Genomic DNA, 16,615 nt, shown 5'->3' on the forward strand with positions numbered 1-16,615 from the left:
AAGTAAAAAAAAGAACAAACACCACCCTCCCCTCTCCGCCAAAACCAAACAAGAAACAAAAGACAAAAGAAAACAACAACCAACCAACCAACCAAAATAAAAAAAAAAAAACACACCAAAACCCCCATGAAAACCGAAACAAAACTAAGTGATGCGAGGGCAGTTACTTGTCATCTCCCACAAACAGTTTTACACCCAGCTATTCCCAAGCAACCACCACCTTGGAAGACACCCCTCTTCCCCTTTCTTCCTCTACCTCCAGTTTTCACTGCTGTGCATAATGGTGTATTATACAGAATATCCCCTTGGCCCATTCAAGTCAGCTGTCCCCATTGTGTCTGGCCCTCTTAACTTCTGCAGTCAGCCTATTCACTGCGGGGAAGTAGGGACAAAGTGAGAAATAAAAAATAAGAGTCATTTGTAGTCAAAACATCGGTGTGCCACCAGCACTGTTGGAGCCACAAATCCAAACCACAGTACCATACAGGATGCTACAAAGAATGTGAACCCCACCCCAGCCAAACCAAGTTCACCAATGTATAGAGTAAAAAAGAACAAGGAAAAGCTTTAAGCATGTGTAGGCAGAGGGAAAGCTCCTAAAATGTTAATGTTTTAAGTGTACACACTAGTCATAGCACTCTCAGGATTTGTTTCCTGAGCCACCTGCAGCACTGATATCGTAGCAGAATGACTGGACCTTTTAGCTCCTACAGGTGAGTGACAGACCAAGCAGGACAGGGTCAATTTGTCTTTCATCTCTGGAAGGGTTTTTCCCCACACAAAATACTCCCAGTGAAATGTCTGCACTCATTACTCTGGAATAATGTATATTACCAGAGGCAGATTAACTTTTTATGGCCACAGTACCAAATGAGGCAGGACATGACAGAGAAGCATAAATACTCCCAGGCCTAAGATTTCTCCATACATGCAAAACCGTAACAGGGCTCATTTAAATAGATTGGAAAAGATTTTAAAGTTGGAGTATTTCTGTGTGATACAAATGTCTTTCATCTGCAAATTGCTCAGTCGTATTCTGGGAAGCTGAAACTGCCATAGAAATCAAGCAGAACAAACAGTAAACTGGTTTAGAAAATATATTTTATTCATAAAATGGCTAAACATTGATGCCTATACAAAACATCTTGAGGCTAGATAATTTAGTCCATGAATAGAAAACTCAGAATATTTTTGTTCTTCCTTCAATATTGACAACTAAAATAACAACAGAAAGTAAGAAGATACCCACACTGCACGCTGGGAAGCCTCGGCTACTTGTCTTTAGATGTGTAAAACCCAAAGAAGGTCTCCAGCACTTTGCAGGGTCACTTCCTACACTGTGATCATTTAATGAGTGAACGGCATGTTAACTTCCCTTGAAATTCAGGAATTTTCAAAGATTCCTGAATATTCCGTCCAGAATCCGCTCTCCCAAAATACAGCTGCTTTTCCAACAAGGTAGCATCTTTTTATCTTAAGAGTTTAACAATGGACTTTGAAAATGTCAGCTACATAAACAGGCTCTTTCCTTCTTTTTTTTTTTCTTCTTTAATCTGCTTGGATACCTTTCTGTACTCATTTTGAGAACATGAGAATTGTCACACTAGGTCAGATGAGCCATTCCAGTATCTTACTGATTTGCCAAGAGCAGTTGTTTAAGGAAAACTACAGATAAGCAAGGCAGATATGCAATGAGACCCTGGAGGGATGAGGGCTCCAATAGAGATGGTTGATATTAAAGGATCACCACCTTGTAGATCCAGAGCAGTTCATCCCAATAAGAAGGAACTGAGACAAAAATGCCAGGAGGCATCTTTTCTGCTCCTTAGACTATGCACTTACACAACCCTGTTCCTCTGGACAAAGGAGGCAAAAATTGCTGCCAACTAAGTGAGCAATCAACTCCGAAACCAAAAATGGTAACACAGAAATGCACTGCTGCTCCCATGGAAGGCAACTGAGCATCCACAAGAGAGAACGTCAATTTCGAGTAGCTGTATTGACTTGCTACAAGTAGTTTTCACCTCCAGCAGTTTCTGCAAGGCCAGCCTTTATACATATGCACTTTTTTTCTTTTTTTTTAAGTTGAAGAAATTATTCCAAGTAACCATAAAACTTTGATTCTCCAAAATAGGACTGATTTAAGAGAATTTTGCAGGACGTGTAGGAATACAGAAACTCTCTTCATTCACACTCAAGTAGGAAGGTAAACCTTAATTTGGAAACAATATATATGATAAACATAAGTGTGACGAAAAACAGATTTCATGTTTTAACACTGAACCTCTAACTTCACTAGAGCAAAGAAAGTAATAAACTTACATTAGTTAATATATTTAACGTCATTTAACTACGACGTTAAATATAGTTAAACCTCTCTTTGCTACCAGCTGTAAATTTTCCTAAGGACATATAGGTCACATCAAATACTGTCTGACAAAGGTAGTACTAAGATAATTCCTTTTTGGCATTGAAGAAACCATCACAGTCTGGATGTGACAGGACTGAAAGGTAAGTCTCTCTTAGAAAGGCATATAAGAATGCACTGGCTGCATAAGTTAAGACTGTCTTTGGTTTTGAAACACATCCAGATATGAAGAATAATATACCACACCCCCATTTTGTTTTTTATCACCAGTGGATTTGTTTCTAGAAGTCACGCCATTCAAAGTTATCTGCTGAAAATGAATTTGAGAATAGTTTTCCACACAGGTATCTGTGCTCTTCACATCTTCAAAAAGGCAACCTGTAAAAGGAAGAAAACCCAACAATGTGAATAGTTGCAAAACTGCAGGCAAAACAAATATATTTCATTGCAGTAACTGATATATTATAATCATCTCACTTTAAAAAAAAAACAAAACACTCTAACATAATGAGAGAGCGGAGGCTATATTTGAGAGCAGTGTTACTTTCCCACCACTATTCTACCTAATTTGTCTCCTAAAAGTCCCAAGATCACTCTTTTTGCTCAAGCACTGCACAGGTTTCTGAACTACATATCAAAACCTTATTTTCTTTCCAGAATACCAAAGCACAAGTTGTTCATCTTGTCTAACTTAAAATGCTATTTGATACTATTTTGAAACTAGCTTATATTAAATTTTTGATACATTCCCCGTTTTGCCTGAATATTAGCTTGTTTGAACAATGCTATCACTATAAGTGAAATACTTATTCCAAAGTCAGGACGAAAAGTCCTGATGAAAAGTCCAAAATCATCAAGAAAAAATACCTTATACTTTAAAAAGAATAGGAACCAAAACACCTACTCTAGGAGAGAAGACAAATACTTATATATGATCAGAAGACAACAAATGATGTACCTCTTCTTTTTCGTGCGCTGTCATGTCTAACAGCTATTTAGAGCGAAGGTGATCTATTGAATACAAGAGACCTATAGGATATCTGGTGTCCCAGCTAATTTGTTCTTGGTCAGATGCATGTATCAGTTTCTCCTGTATGGTTTTATTTGTGTTTAGCTTTCTTTAGAACCTGCAGGATAGTAACGCAGCAAGTTAAGTAAGCTGACTAGAAACACTATCACATGTCCAGATTCTCATTTGCCAAAGAGATTACTTCTGATATTCAATTGAGAACTTTGCTGATCACAAGAACAGAAAAAAAAGATGAACAGAAGGGCAATTAAAAAAAAAAATAGGGGAAAACAAAAAGGGAAAACAAAAAGCGCCAGTCTTCTGAAAATATAACCTGCTTCTCCTACCCCATAAAAAGCACACAAGAAAAACCATACACTTCCTCTGTTTTCTCTCCGAGACCTTCCAACAGCCACTTCAGTGAAGACTCAAATTACCATTAGTTACCACTTTGGATTTTCAGAGCTGACCCTCAATCACCACTCTGCTTGAGGCTGTGACTAAAGAATGCATGAAGCATGATCAACCAGAAGGAATTGAATTAAAGCATAAAATATCAAGGAGTGTTCAGAACAGAGGGCAAAACAGAGTGAAAACATTTATTTTGGATCCTATCCCCAAAGAATGTTTAAGAGAGAGTTATGTGTTTGCTATGGAGGATGTGAAAAATTAACCAAGTTTTAACATATCTAAGAGGCGTCTCAGAAAAATATTCATTCAAAGGATTCATGTGTAAAATAGTAGGACTATGAGGCAATGAATGGGACATGACAATAGCAGTTCTTGGTTAAGAACAGAAAAAAATCAAGTGATCTTATTTCCTAAACATCTCTTTTGCTACTCCAAAGACTAACAGCAGGAACCTACTAGGAAGCTGCAACATTACTACATGGAAGAGTTTATAACAGCTAAGACAACTGAGATCCCCAAAAGCTTTCATGTTTCTGAACCATTCTTTTCTTCTTCCAAATGGAACTAAAATTCAGAAAGAATTTTCATGTAGGACATAAATTTTTAGAAATTTCTATAGGCAAAGCTGGCCAGCAAACAGCTGGCTGGCCAGGGTAGAAGTCTGCCTGCTTTCCCATGAATGTCACACTGACATATTCCCACTGTTTTTATTCAGCTCAACTAGCGTTTTCCAAAAGTAAGTTGCTACATGAAAAACATTTCTGTCAGCTCAACCAAGGGGTGTTGCAAAAGCTAGAGACTACTCATCATGTCGGGAAATATACCCACTAGGCCAAAGATTCCTATCCTCAAAGATATAAAATGGAAAGGAAAATCAATATGCCTGTCACCTCTCTCACGATTTAGTCACTCAGATGAATAGAGACAGATGCATAATTAATAGCAAATGTAAAATCTTACAGATGCAGAAGAAGTCGTAAGTAACAGAGGCTAAGGATGAAATCCTGGCACCAATTAAATCAAAGACAAAACCCACACTGACTGTAACAAGGTCAGAAATTTGTCCTTGTATTGCAAAAGAAGAAAAAACAAGATCAAGAAGAGCAATAACCATCTCAATACACAAGAGCCAAAATTTCAAGCAGATTTTCCTACCTGAGATTGCAGGCTCCTTTGATACACAGTTTTGAGGGCTCACTGGAGTGGACATACTTGTTTAATTTGACTCCTTGCTATATTTTATAATGCATGAAATATACTTCGTCACTCCTTTGAGAGGATTATTTGTAACACAATATTTTCCTAGACTGCTAGGCTCCCCTACTGCCCAATAAATTAAAAAACATCAAAAGGAATAATTTATCAGTGTCTGTATTTATATTTACTAACAATGTGAACGAAAAGAATACATTAGATCATCTCTACAACTGACATACCCAACAAAAAAAGGACAACACATGTAAACCGTAAGCTGTTTATGTTCTACATAATAGATGAAATACTATAGGTTGGGAAAGTGGGACTAAGTAGTTCTCCCCCTTAAACAGGAGAGATATAGGCTAGACATGAAGAAGAAATTCTTCCCTGTGAGGGTGGTGAGGCACTGGCACAGGCTGCCCAGCGAAGTTGCAGCTGCCCCATCCCTGGCAGCGTTCAAGGCCAGGATGAATGGGGCTTTGAACAACCTGGTTTAGTGGAAAGTGTCCCTGTCCGTGACAGGGCGCTGGAACTAGATGATCTTTAAGGTCCCTTCCAACCCAAACCATTCTGTGGGTTCATCTGCTTCAAAGCATTTTTCCTGGCTTCATACAAAAAAAAAAATCTTGCAGAAAACAGCAGGGTAAGGACATTTCCTACTGAATTAAGCATTCAGTCACAAAGTCAAACACAGAAGAGGAACAGGTGAAAGAAAAAAGTTGCAATTTCAGAAAATATTTTAAAAGCTATGGAAACCTAAATGTACTAGGAAAACAAAAGAAGGTGGTTCCAGATGGCAGAAGCTACTGGAAAGAAATCTTTCTACCCAAGCAGTAGCACTGGGTGAGCGCGCAGAGTGGATGACTGCTGTAAGAGCAGCAGAAGCGTGACTAGAGGCAGCTAAACAATACATTTTAAAGAAATGCAATCTGCAAATCCAGTGCATACAATCTGTCTTGTGAAGCTGACAACACACGCAGGAAACAGAGCACTAAGAGAAAATTCTTTTCTCAGCTAAGGGAAAGAAAAGCAGTTCAACCTTTCAATCAGCTGCAAGAACTAAAATGAAGCCAGATCCTTATTTCTATAAAACAGGAAAACAACCCGCATGCCAGAAGATGCATTCCCATGCTCTATCACAAACTTTTAAACTGTCCTTATGCTTGCATTCTCTTTAAAGGAGAACAAGTGAATCATGCATAAACAAAGATCTCTATGTATGTCTCAAAGCTGAGGACATAGACTTTCTAATACCTACATCTCTTCAAAGAGTTAAACAAACGTAGGTAGAAGATGTACTACAGATTTTTTCTTCAGTATTAGGGAATTGTACTTCTGTTTACTTGCGTGTAATTATAGAGGAAAATAGTGGATTGAAAGTAGTTACATATGCTTCAGTTTCAGCAGAAGAAAACGAACCTGTTAAACCTATGAACGCTTCCTGAAATATGACTGCCCTGGGTTTGCTTTTCCATTCCACAACAAAGAACAAAACTCCACCACCAGGATCTGAACTGAAACTTAAATACATAAAAGACATTTTACTGTTGCCTTCTTTGAAGAGTTTGAAACACTACCACAAACACTTCTTAAGAGTACATTGTGTTTTAGAAGAACAAAACCTATCTTAAATTGTATGTACTGCAAGGAGACATTCTGTACATAAAGAAATACCCATGCTTTAAACCTGTACATGTGCTAGGGTGAAATCTGGCATGACTGAACGACCACAGATCAACCATTGAGTATATGCCAGTAAGGCTGCAGCCTACAATCAACATCAAATGTTGTATTCATTTCCACCCAAGGCCAACAGGTAACCAAGCAATGCTATGCCATCCATGTGCACATGAAAAGAGTAACCTCCACCAAAAGACATGGACAGCTGTAAGGAGACCTCTGCTTCTAGATCCAGCTGTGCTGGTGAAAGACATTACCTTCACAGGCTCAACAGTATCCCTCTGGGCAAGTTACTGTTCCTCTCTCCCCACAAAACATCATTTCAAGCATTCTACCAACTGCGTGGTGAAATCAGACCGACATGCTGCACTAACTGGACTGATTTATCCTAGAAACGAGAAAGGGAGCGCTCACACAAACAAGGGAAGAGATGAAACTCTGGTGGAAAAAGGAATGAAAAGCTGAGAATAGTGTTTTTTTTTTTCCATATGTACAGCTGGATTTGGAAGACAATGTTTACTCATAGCCTCATACCAAAGTCAAATTCACATAGAGATTTGTGCTGCCACAAAAGCTATGGCTAGTGCTAAGTCTTATGCTTTCAGCCTTAATAATTACAGCTAGTACAACTGTTAGGTGGTTGGAATTACAGTGCAATCAAGATGCCCTGTACACAGTATACACCTCTACCTTGAAAAAAAATCAGAGAAAGTGAGCAACCTGATCCAGTTGAACATATCCCTGACCATTTCAGTGGGGGGTGGATTAGATGATCTTTAAAAGTCCCTTCCAACCCAAACCATTCTATAATTCTGTGATACTATATGAACACGTTCCTGTGACTATAACTAGGCCAACACCTCCACCACCGCTCCACACCTCCACCCCATCCTGTATTTAACAATGCACTGGTACAACTACAGCAACAATGTGCAATAACATCCAGAGAAAAGGCCACAGTCCTGCCTGATACACTTCTCACCCCTGTAAAACAAAGATAGATCCTGAAGTCAGAGGATTAAAGCATCTGCAGCATATCAAGGTCCCAGCCCCATAAATATCTAATTTCTGATGAACTCCACTCAAAGTCTGGTGCTCCCACAGCTGCTGATTGAGGCGATGGAGGAGCCAAAGGAAAACTGCCTTTTCTGAGGTGCAGCAGTGCTCTCCCCATTGCTGCACCACCACCAGAAGCAGCAATGTCTCACAGCTGTTACCATTACGGTGTGAATTAGTAACTATTGGCACACATTACAGCTCAAGAGTTTGCCTGCCTACCCATACTGCACAGTTTACATACTTGCTCTCACCTAACAATCTGGGACCAAGTCCACTGATGCACAAATAACCTGTTCCAGAAATACGTTTTGGCACCAGTGTGAATGAACGGACACAAAGCAGATGGCATGAGATGAGCAGAGACGTGAGAGAACATTAACTGCTATATTTACACTTGCTCCCACTGAATCCACAGACCCATAAAAAAGCAGCTGTCTTTTCCAGACTGAATGTTACCAAGCTGTTGCATATTACCCCTACACCTCTGAGGCTCCTTCTGGGAAGTGCAAAGGCATTTTTAGAGGAAACTGGAGAGTAAGGCAGCATATTCACTACTTGGAAGAATGAGAGGAGCCAGAAACAAACCTACCTTGAAGGCACATGATTTACTTGCCCTAAGATGGACTCGTGGTAGCCTGCAAACTCCCTGGCTGGAGGAACCACCAGCCTGTGCTCACAGCAGCAGAACTTCACACCACTAGGTTGGCAAGTCTTAAATTCTTTACTATGGAAACCAATTTCAAACAAAAATGTGATTAGAGGAATATGAGCCACTTGAAAAGATCACTAAAAATACTACATGTTGACTGAACAGACACAGTCAGACAAGCCAACTTTCAAATATTTAATTAAGTAAGAAGCTATAATCTAGGGTCAGTATAGAAGTCTTCTTGACCATCACTATCATGCTTGAATCCCAATGGAGACTAAAACATATCCAGAACACTCTCACAGCCAAACATGGCAGCACTGTGCTGGACAGGCTGATGTGGTGATGGCAATAATGAAGTCAACAGAAGCACAAATGGTGGAACTACGTTATCCTGACAAGCTAAACCCTTGCAAATTGGGTTGTTATCCATATTGGGAATATTATCCAAATTGGGAATAAAGGTATGTGGAATGGCAACTTTGCAATTTGACCCACTAACCCCTAAGGGGCTGGGTGTGGAGGAAAGGACATTTTGTGAAGGAAGGACTCTTACCTTGCTCACTCCACAGAAGAACAAAGTAATTTTTTAGCATATGTAACTGCAAGGAATTTCTGCCTCAAAGAGAAGCAGTTTCAAGCAGCAATAACTCTTAACAGGAAACAGTTTTTGGTCAGTGCTGTAATACCACGGCAGCAGAGAAACACAGGTGCCAATGAAAGCTGGGGAGAACTAGTGTTTACTAGACCTATCATCTAACCAGCCAAATTCCTCAGGACTTCTAGGAGAAGGCCAGGGAAAGGCAACCCCTCTCCTGTACAACATGAAAGGCGCTGTACATCTGTGGGCTTTTCATTCTCCATTGCAGGAAGAAACTAATCAGGAGAACATTACTCTGATAAATCACTTTAGTCTTCTGCTCAAGCTGGGGAAGATATAAAATATAACCAAAACAACAAAGCAGAAGAAGAATTAGATTCCTTTCATTCAATTGCTAGTGGAATTAATTATAAGCAAAGCGAGGACTTATTTTTTAACTATGATTTCTCAATCTGGTAATATCCCATCAGGATTAACAAAATCATAGAATCATAGAATCGTTAGGGTTGGAAAGGACCTTAAGATCATCTAGTTCCAACCCCCTGCCTATAAATCTATACGAAATAAATATACAAATCAGCATGCACTCTTTCAACTGATCTTTCCTAAAAATATTTTAATTTCCTATAACAATGAAGCAGGATTTAAAATGTGATGGAGATAAATGAGAAAAAGCTAGAGATTCCTCTGCAGTCCCAGGCTGTGCACATGCACAGCAAGCTATCTCTTTGCTTATGTAACAGTTGCATGCTGAAGCTTGCAAAAGCTTTAAAGGGAAAACTACAAGCAGCTGAAAAAAGGTAGGAAATATATCTCTCTGTGCTTTTATTTATTATGAAGGCAAACATTTTTTTTGGATTTTTTTTTTTTTTAAATTTTAGATCAAGCAGTTCTTTGTGAAAAAAATGAACGGGTTTTTTTAAGTTAGTTTTTCTGGGAGTTTTTGGGTGGTTTTTTTTTTTTTCCGCAGGTTAATTTGAGAATGCTATTAATCTTTTGTTTCCCTACATTTAGATACTAGAAGCTCCAAAACTTCATGTCTTTACTTTGTCTTTTTGCCAAGCCTTTCTCATTAGCCTGTACTACTTCTCTTTCCACTGCATAAGTTACTTCTTGTGGTACCCATCATGGAGACAGGCACAGAAACAGCAACATTATTTACCTTTGGTAGTCTTAAATACAGTTTCTCTCTTGAATGCAAACCACAGTGAGGAATGGAACTTACTGATAATGTTGCATTGCAATTACTGATCCAAAGCAAACCAGGCTACAAAACCCACAGAATTTAGGGATTTCTTAGTCAACATGAGATGATGTTTGGTTTTTACTGTAGTAATTACCATGCCAAACATTATACTAATCAAGCAATCCAAGCAGCTGTGTCAATTTACGGCAAGCTAGCTGCATCCTAAAGCTAGAGACACATGAAGAAATTAATCATCGGCACACCAAACTGGAATATACGATGCAGCTCCTATAAACTTTTTAGCCTTGCTGAAAGGTGTTACACAAGGCTGAATTAGAGAAGGTTGCGTTTGCCACCCTTCCAAAGACCTGCATTCCAACGCACAGATCACCGCTTCACACTTTCACACACACAGCCTGCTGTCACAGGAGGATTTGCTCCCGGCCAATTTCCTCAAAGTCATGTCAGTCTAAGGATCTGTTCTGTTTCTGCAGTTCTTGTATCACTCAATTTCTTTGCCCTTTTGGCAATCTGTTTTAACTCACCAGCATCATCAATACCCAAGCATGGCTGTGTCTTCCCCAGAAAGGGAAAGGAGTGACACACTGCGTCTGCTGTAGTATGCAGCAATTGCACCTCTTCAGTATTTCAGCAATGTATTTCAATGTCTCAGTGTCAAGGTATCTCATCAATGAAGAAAAGAATAAAAAAAAAAACACCCAACAAGACACTATGAATAGTTTGAGGTCTTTTAAAAGAAAGGTCTAAATAGAAAGATACATGGATTTATTTCGTTGATCACGAAGTAAGTAAATTGCCCCTAATTCGGGAGGGAATAAATAGGGCCAACAAAGCAGCAACATAATTTCTCTAACAGTATCATCAAATCACCTCTCTCAAAAGTAAGCTGATAAAATATTGTGTATGTCAGGTGTAAGAATGGGAATAGTCAGCATACTATGCATTTATTTCTTTGATAAGATGCTGGCTTAAACAGATGTTTAAGATGTTCTGGCCATTTGCATGGCTGTTGCTCTCAACTAGATGCTCTTTGGTGGTATTCTCTGCAATGTGATTTAGGAAGTATTCTATCTCAGTAAAATACCCCCTTACTGTATTCCAACCCTACTACAACTTAAAGAGGGGAGCACTGAGAAATGAGAAAGAAGCACTGGGTTTAGAACTTTACTGCACAGTAACACGCACAGCTGGATTCTAGGCTGGCAAACATCTCCTTCCTTCCTTTTCTTCTCCTTTCCCTTGAGCCATGATGTCCTACAGCGAACTCTAAAACAAGAAGTTGACTTTCAAGTACTGCATCACGCAAACCAGGAAAATGAATAACATAGTCTTCTATTACCAGCTTATTTTTCCAGCTCAAATGATCCCTTCACCGCAAACTAGTATTTTTTCTATTATTCTCTAATACCAAACCATTCACCACATTAACTCAAGTTTTTTTTCTCCTATATTTAACCACTACCTCTAATATTTTTCTCCTCACACCAATCAGTCCTTCTCCCTTAAAACCCACACAATACACCCTCAGTCAGGGTTTACCTCCAGCCTGTGCTGCGGCTCATATACTACAGCAGGAGACAAAGTCTGCAAGCAGCCTTGCTCAAACTGTTCCCCAGGAAAAGCAAGATTACTACAAAAATAATTATCTGTTCCCCAGCTGCAGCAGCAGGTAAAAATCTGCAAGCCAAAATCCCCTTCAGGGCCTGGCTGGAGATGCCTGTTTTTTGCTTGTGTTTCCTGTCTTTTTTTTCCTTCCCCCTCTGCCCTTAATAGGAGAAAAAAAAGTAGCAAGCTAAGATTATTTTAAATTTTGAAGCAACATGGTGGAAAGTCAAAGAGTAGAAGGAACTGAACTGGAAACATAAGGAGAAAGGAGGAAAAAAAAGTATCTATCTCTTGCTAAAAACTGCAGTGTAGACAAGAATCCCCACTAAATAAAAGATAAGTAATTGGTGTGGTGTATTATAAAGGCGATCTTACGAGTACCAACTAAAAAAATTACTTGGGTTTCCTTCATGCTCTCCACAACTCTCCGTGTAATAGCAGTACAGTTATCTGCAGGATTCAGCACTGGCAAGACACCAACACAATTAGATACTAATGTTGTAGGTCAATGCACATTTGAATTTTAATTTAATGAAAATTAATCCTTCTCTCTTTGTCCAAATTCAGCTGCCTGTTAAGAGTCTCTTTGAGGCCACTTATAAGACAACCTTCTCATCTCTTACACCAAGACCCTATAGAAAACACAAGAGACAGGTAAAACCCACAGAACAAACTATGGAGCATCACCAGAGGTCACCTGATCTGCCTTAAAAGGGACTGTCAGGAAAAGCTATATTAAAAACAACTGTGGTAAAGTATTTTAAAAACAAGAAGGCGACAATGAAACAAACCAACCACTTCCGGTTAATATTCTATCTGCTAGCGGGCTGGTGGGAGTTCCAGTTTATTCTTCCTTTTTTCTCCAAACTCTATTTCATTTATATATAAAAAGAAAATTTGCCCAAACCTGAAAGCTAAGAAATGGTCTACTATCTTAATTTCCTGCAATGTTTAGAGCTAATGATGTCACAGAAACCAGTACACAGATGTAAGCTGGGTTTCTAAGAGTCTCCCTTAACAAGTGCAACACAAGTAGAGCACACCATGACGACATGTTGAAACTGCTGGAATATATTGTCACATATGCAATGTTGCCACAGCGTAAGACACAACCATCACCATGTGCATGTCCATTTCTGAATATACCAAGCCCAAATGCTACCTGAAGCACCATCTGAAATACCAGGAAGATGTGGGGAGGGGGCAGAGGGAGCATGACATAGAACGGATGCATTAGAGAACAGAAATAAATGACATCTTTTAATGAAAGCTGTTTGGTTATACATTTACATGCAATGAATATGGTCCAAACAGCCCACCTACCATAACTCAAAAGAACAAGAAGTAGAGGTGATTAAAAGGAGAATGTGGTAGCTAAATAACACTTTGAAACTAGTGAGTTTGAGCAGGTGCCTTCATTATCTTTTGAAAACTTAATGGAAAAAAAGTAACTTTGAAAAATTAGCTGCTTAAGTTCTCTCTTTGCTTCCTGGCAGTTAAAACTGGAATGAGAATAAATACCTCCCTGCATGAGGTATAAGGATTAATTTGTTTGTATATATAAATGGGTATTTAAGTATCAACTACTATTTTATTTTTAACACCTTATTGGGACTACTGTGTTCCTCCCTGAGTTCTGCTTTTGGCAAGAGATTAGGATTGACTCAGAATGGGAACAGGTGTTTGGAAAATGATATGGCTGTAATAAAAGCACTAAGCAAGATGGTGAAGGGAAAAATAATTCAAATATGGCATTCATTTGTATCCTATGAAACAGAGAGAAACCTAAAAGAAAATGCAAAATCACAACAACTAAGAGATATTTAGGAAAATGTCTTAGCTTGCTGTGATTCATTCCCAGGGGGACACAGTCTGAGCAGGGCTGTCCTTTGGTCCCAGGTCCTCCAGTTCTTGTACAATCTCATGATGTCTGTTAAAAGGCCAGGCATTGAGTAAACAACAGCTTCACTGCTTAATGCTGGCTCGGTAATAAAACATTTTCAAAGCTTCAAAATGGTGGAGGAGTTTAAGGCCTAGATTATAACAGGCATTTTTACAGTGTAGGTTTCTGGCCTCTAAAACTTTACAGCCATTACTAGGTCAAACTTATTTTTATTTCTAGGGATTAAAAACATTCTTTTGCCAGCTGCAGCCAGAAGAAAAGCTGAAACCGTCCGCTTCAAGGCTCAAACTCATGAAAACAGTTATTTTTTTGGTAAAAAAAGCAGTTACTGACCTTGAAACTTCATAAGAAATAATCACCATTTTTAGACTATTTTTCTCTCAACAATAAGACAATTGAAGATAAAGGCTTTGAAGTGGATTTTTTTTTGAAAGCAGACTACGCTTAAGCTTCAGTCCTGCAAGATAAACCTGTTCATATCAAGATGTACTATTAATTTCATACAATAGTAAAAGCAAATAAAACAATGAATTTTAAAACCAAATGTTTATGGGGTGAAAGGTGTTGCAAGATGTATTTACTGTGAGGGTGGTGAAGCACTGCAATGAGCTGTCCAAGGAAGCTGTGAACGCTCCATCCCTGCTGGTGTTCAAGGCCAGGCTGGACAGAGCCTTGGGTGCTATGGTTTACTTGAGATGTCCCTGCCCATGGCAGGAGGCTTGGAACTGGATGATCTTAAGGTCCTTTCCAACCCTAACTATTCTATGAGTCTATGCTTTGTTTATTGCCATAGTCCACTATGGTTTCTCATAAAAGTAGAACATAATGTACAAAATAAAAATTCAACTGTAGAGATACAGGCAAGACTGTGCAGCACAGGTCCTCAGCTCTGGTTGACTCTCAAAAGTCAGAAATTGGACTGAGGATATATTAAGAAACTAAAATGGTTGTAAAGACTATATTGAAGTCCCTTATGTCTTTCACTATGGAAAAGCTTTCCTGTGGCATGCAGAACAACTGACTGAAGAATGCAGTAATGTAATTTCTGCACACTAGATCTCTGTTTTGCTGATATTATGATTTTTGTATTTCAAGAAGATTTAATACAATTATCTTAGACTTTAGTACATTTAAGGTGCAACCTTTCTAAGTATTTCTTATCTGTAGTCACCCATAAGAGAATTAGCCTACTAAATTAGCAAGACAGTAAGGAAGGTTTTAAAATGACTGATGACAGAGGATTATCTCTTTGAAAACAATGTTGAAGAAAACAATTCTGACCTGAGACAAATTCACACATCCTTCTGATTCTAATGACTTCATCAACAAGAACATGGTTATTCAGAAGCTGAACTTGGCCCTGTATCATTGATTCTGCACACACATTCAAACAGCTCTGAGCATCTCCATTTAACCCAGGAGGCAATTATTCATGTGGTGAAGTGCTTATGGGAATCAAATCTAGACTCATAAATGGCTTATGGATTCCTGCCCCTGACAGGCACCAGACAACTCTAAATACTTACTCTCTATCGGGACAGAATTGGAAAATTTTAATGAATACATCAGTTAATGATCACTTCTGAAGCCACTGAAAGAAAATGAATTTGCTTTCCAAAAGGAAGGGTTGCATAAGGAGCCAGAGATTTTAAGACAGAGCTTGACTAATTGATGATACACGACATGTTATTTGCAATAGCAAGAGACTAAATTTAATGAAACACAAGAGTTCCATGTGGTCCTGGCTATAAACCATACCAATTACTGCAAGTCTATGGGGTAAAAAGTGATCACAAAATCTAGCAAAAACATCTGACAGCACAGAATCCAGAACTAAACCCTTTCTGAAAGAGTCTTTTAATCGGATTCCCACCCAAGCCTATCAACAGAGAAGCAACAGTGGGAAATGCAAATTAACGTTCTGCAAGCAGAGCTCAGATGGACTCCACTCTCTCCGGCGCCAGGACAGTAACCTCCACTGTGGGGGCAGGACTGGCCTTTTGAGACAATGACCTTTTACATACCCTAGCATCATCAGAAGATCCTGAATCTCAGAACCCTGACATCCTTCCTCTCAATAAACCATCGATATCAAACCCCCAAACATAGGCATATAGTAATTCAAAACCAAACCCCTCACCCCAGCATAGCCTTCTTTTTCTTTCCAAATGAAATGTCAAAGATATGCAACAACCCTAACAGCCTTCACTAATGTATTTCCCCAGAGAAGTATGCGTTTCTTTGGTGGCAGTTTAAACAATAAGCTAATGTTCTTGCAAACTTCTCTCCCTGCTGTGCTGGCACAGCTACATAGTCACTGGATAACTCAGAAGGAACAGAAGGAAGAGACAAGGTCACATGAATAAGAGGCCAGGGGAGATGAAAGAGCTACCTTAAACCAGATCAAAGATGTTGCTGCTGAATATAAAACTACTGCCCTTGATAGTCCAGCAATGACAGCTAATGTACAGGCCATTAAAATGGTCAAAATAAAGCTATAGGCAATGTCATGTGAATGAAAACTGAATGGACATGGTATTAAAATATCTGGAAATATACTCTGAAAGCAGCATGTCTGGTGGACAGCTTCTCATGTCATTAAGCCTTATCCGAAGAAATCATATAAGCAATACAGAAGGCAGCTTTCTCTATTATATTATATTCTGTTATTTTTGGAAGTAATTTTCATGTCTGATTTAACTTGGAAAATACAGGTAAATGATCCTATTCATCCTTCCTGACATCCAAGTGACACTACCTGGAAACCCCAGACCTTTGCTCTTTCCAAAGATCTCAGATACTTCCTCTAAATTATGAGGAAGAGTTCACATATTTTAATATGTGAAATGTAAAAAAAGAAAAGCAAACAAACAGAGAATCCTCAGGCATTTACATGCATTCAACAGAAACCACCAAACTCATCTCC

At 38.9% G+C, this 16,615-nt stretch overlaps 1 protein-coding gene across 3 annotated transcripts in view; it reads right to left on the reverse strand.

Moving 5' to 3' along the window:
- Positions 1-1,084: 1,084 nt before the first annotated feature.
- UBE3D (ubiquitin protein ligase E3D) overlaps positions 1,085-16,615 on the reverse strand; it is an 85,584-nt gene continuing 70,053 nt past the window's right edge. For 2 of the 3 annotated variants that reach the window (XM_062608273.1, XM_062608268.1), the window contains one exon: positions 1,085-2,746. In XM_062608273.1, coding sequence (XP_062464257.1) covers positions 2,734-2,746 — 13 coding nt within the window. In that variant the 3' untranslated portion in view covers positions 1,085-2,733. Of the gene's footprint in view, positions 2,747-13,512; positions 13,717-16,615 lie in introns of those variants that run through there. The other variant, XM_062608270.1, reaches the window with a different exon arrangement.

The sequence above is a fragment of the Pezoporus occidentalis genome, unplaced genomic scaffold (genome assembly GCF_034315485.1).
Source record: "Pezoporus occidentalis ecotype Australia unplaced genomic scaffold, CSIRO_AGI_Poc_V1 ctg13, whole genome shotgun sequence".
NCBI lineage: Eukaryota > Metazoa > Chordata > Aves > Psittaciformes > Psittacidae > Pezoporus > Pezoporus occidentalis.